We start from the raw sequence: 1,000 nt of genomic DNA on the forward strand, positions 1-1,000 counted from the left end.
TTTGCAAACTACATGGAATCAGAGGACTCAAATCCGAAAGCTTTAGGTCTTTATATGGCTGAATCTTTGAATGCATACAAGATTCTTTATTGCCATATGGTGGAACCAAGGATGAAAGWATTAGGCGAAGCAGTCGAATGCCCTCACAGTCTTGTGCCGATGAGAAAAGCATTCAAAGGTACTTTTATTTCTGCTGGAGGGTATGATATGGAAGACAGTAACAAAGCCTTGTCTGAAAACCGAACGGATCTTGTTGCTTATGGTCGTTGGTTTTTGGCAAATCCAGATTTGCCAAAAAGATTCGAGCTTAAGGCTCCTCTTAACAAGTATGATAGGAGCACGTTTTATACACCTGATCCTGTCGTTGGATACACCGATTACCCATTTCTGGATACCACGGTTTAAGTTCGTTAGAGTCGATCTAAGCACACAAGTTTGAAGAAATTAGAACGAAGATTCTGATAAGTTGGAAATGTTGAGTAAAAGCATTGATCAAATTAAAGGGTCTGAAATAATACATGTTTATTTACGTGAAGTTATTTGAGGGTGATTGGCAAATTGTAATATAGTGTTTGTTCCTTGTTTTATGAAATTAATAAATACCCTGTTATTATTCCATCAGCAAATGGTCTCTTTGTCTTGGTTAATTTCTACTAAAAGGGTACTCGCATAATGCAGCGAGATACATCTTAATTTTAATATTTCATTTTAATAACTACTTTTGTGATCAACCCCTTTGGTTTGTGAGATTTGGAATTGAATTCGTCGCGTTTGGTTGAAAGGAAAATCCGAGATTAACAAAGAATACTTGCCTAATTTGTTTTAAGATTCTTTTTGAAGATCATGATATTAGACATGAATTGATAGCGATGTATACGATGCAGTAAAATGGCGTAGCAGAATGGAAAACCGAATGAGCAATGGCTTGGAGGGAAACCCATTATTAAGTCATTTTAAAACATGCTTACACGCTTTATAAACTAAGTACATCGAACATTGT

General features: G+C 35.9%; 1 protein-coding gene across 1 annotated transcript; it reads left to right on the forward strand.

Moving 5' to 3' along the window:
* Positions 1-6: 6 nt before the first annotated feature.
* On the forward strand, positions 7-534 carry LOC112505514 (12-oxophytodienoate reductase 1-like; the record flags this gene model as incomplete). The annotated part of the gene is made up of 1 exon (XM_025109412.1): positions 7-534. A coding segment is annotated over one exon (399 nt), but the record flags the coding sequence as incomplete, so codon positions are not given.
* Positions 535-1,000: the final 466 nt, after the last annotated feature.

Source organism: Cynara cardunculus, unplaced genomic scaffold (assembly GCF_001531365.2).
Source record: "Cynara cardunculus var. scolymus isolate 2C unplaced genomic scaffold, CcrdV1 Un_Scaffold_11583, whole genome shotgun sequence".
In the NCBI taxonomy this organism is placed as follows: domain Eukaryota; kingdom Viridiplantae; phylum Streptophyta; class Magnoliopsida; order Asterales; family Asteraceae; genus Cynara; species Cynara cardunculus.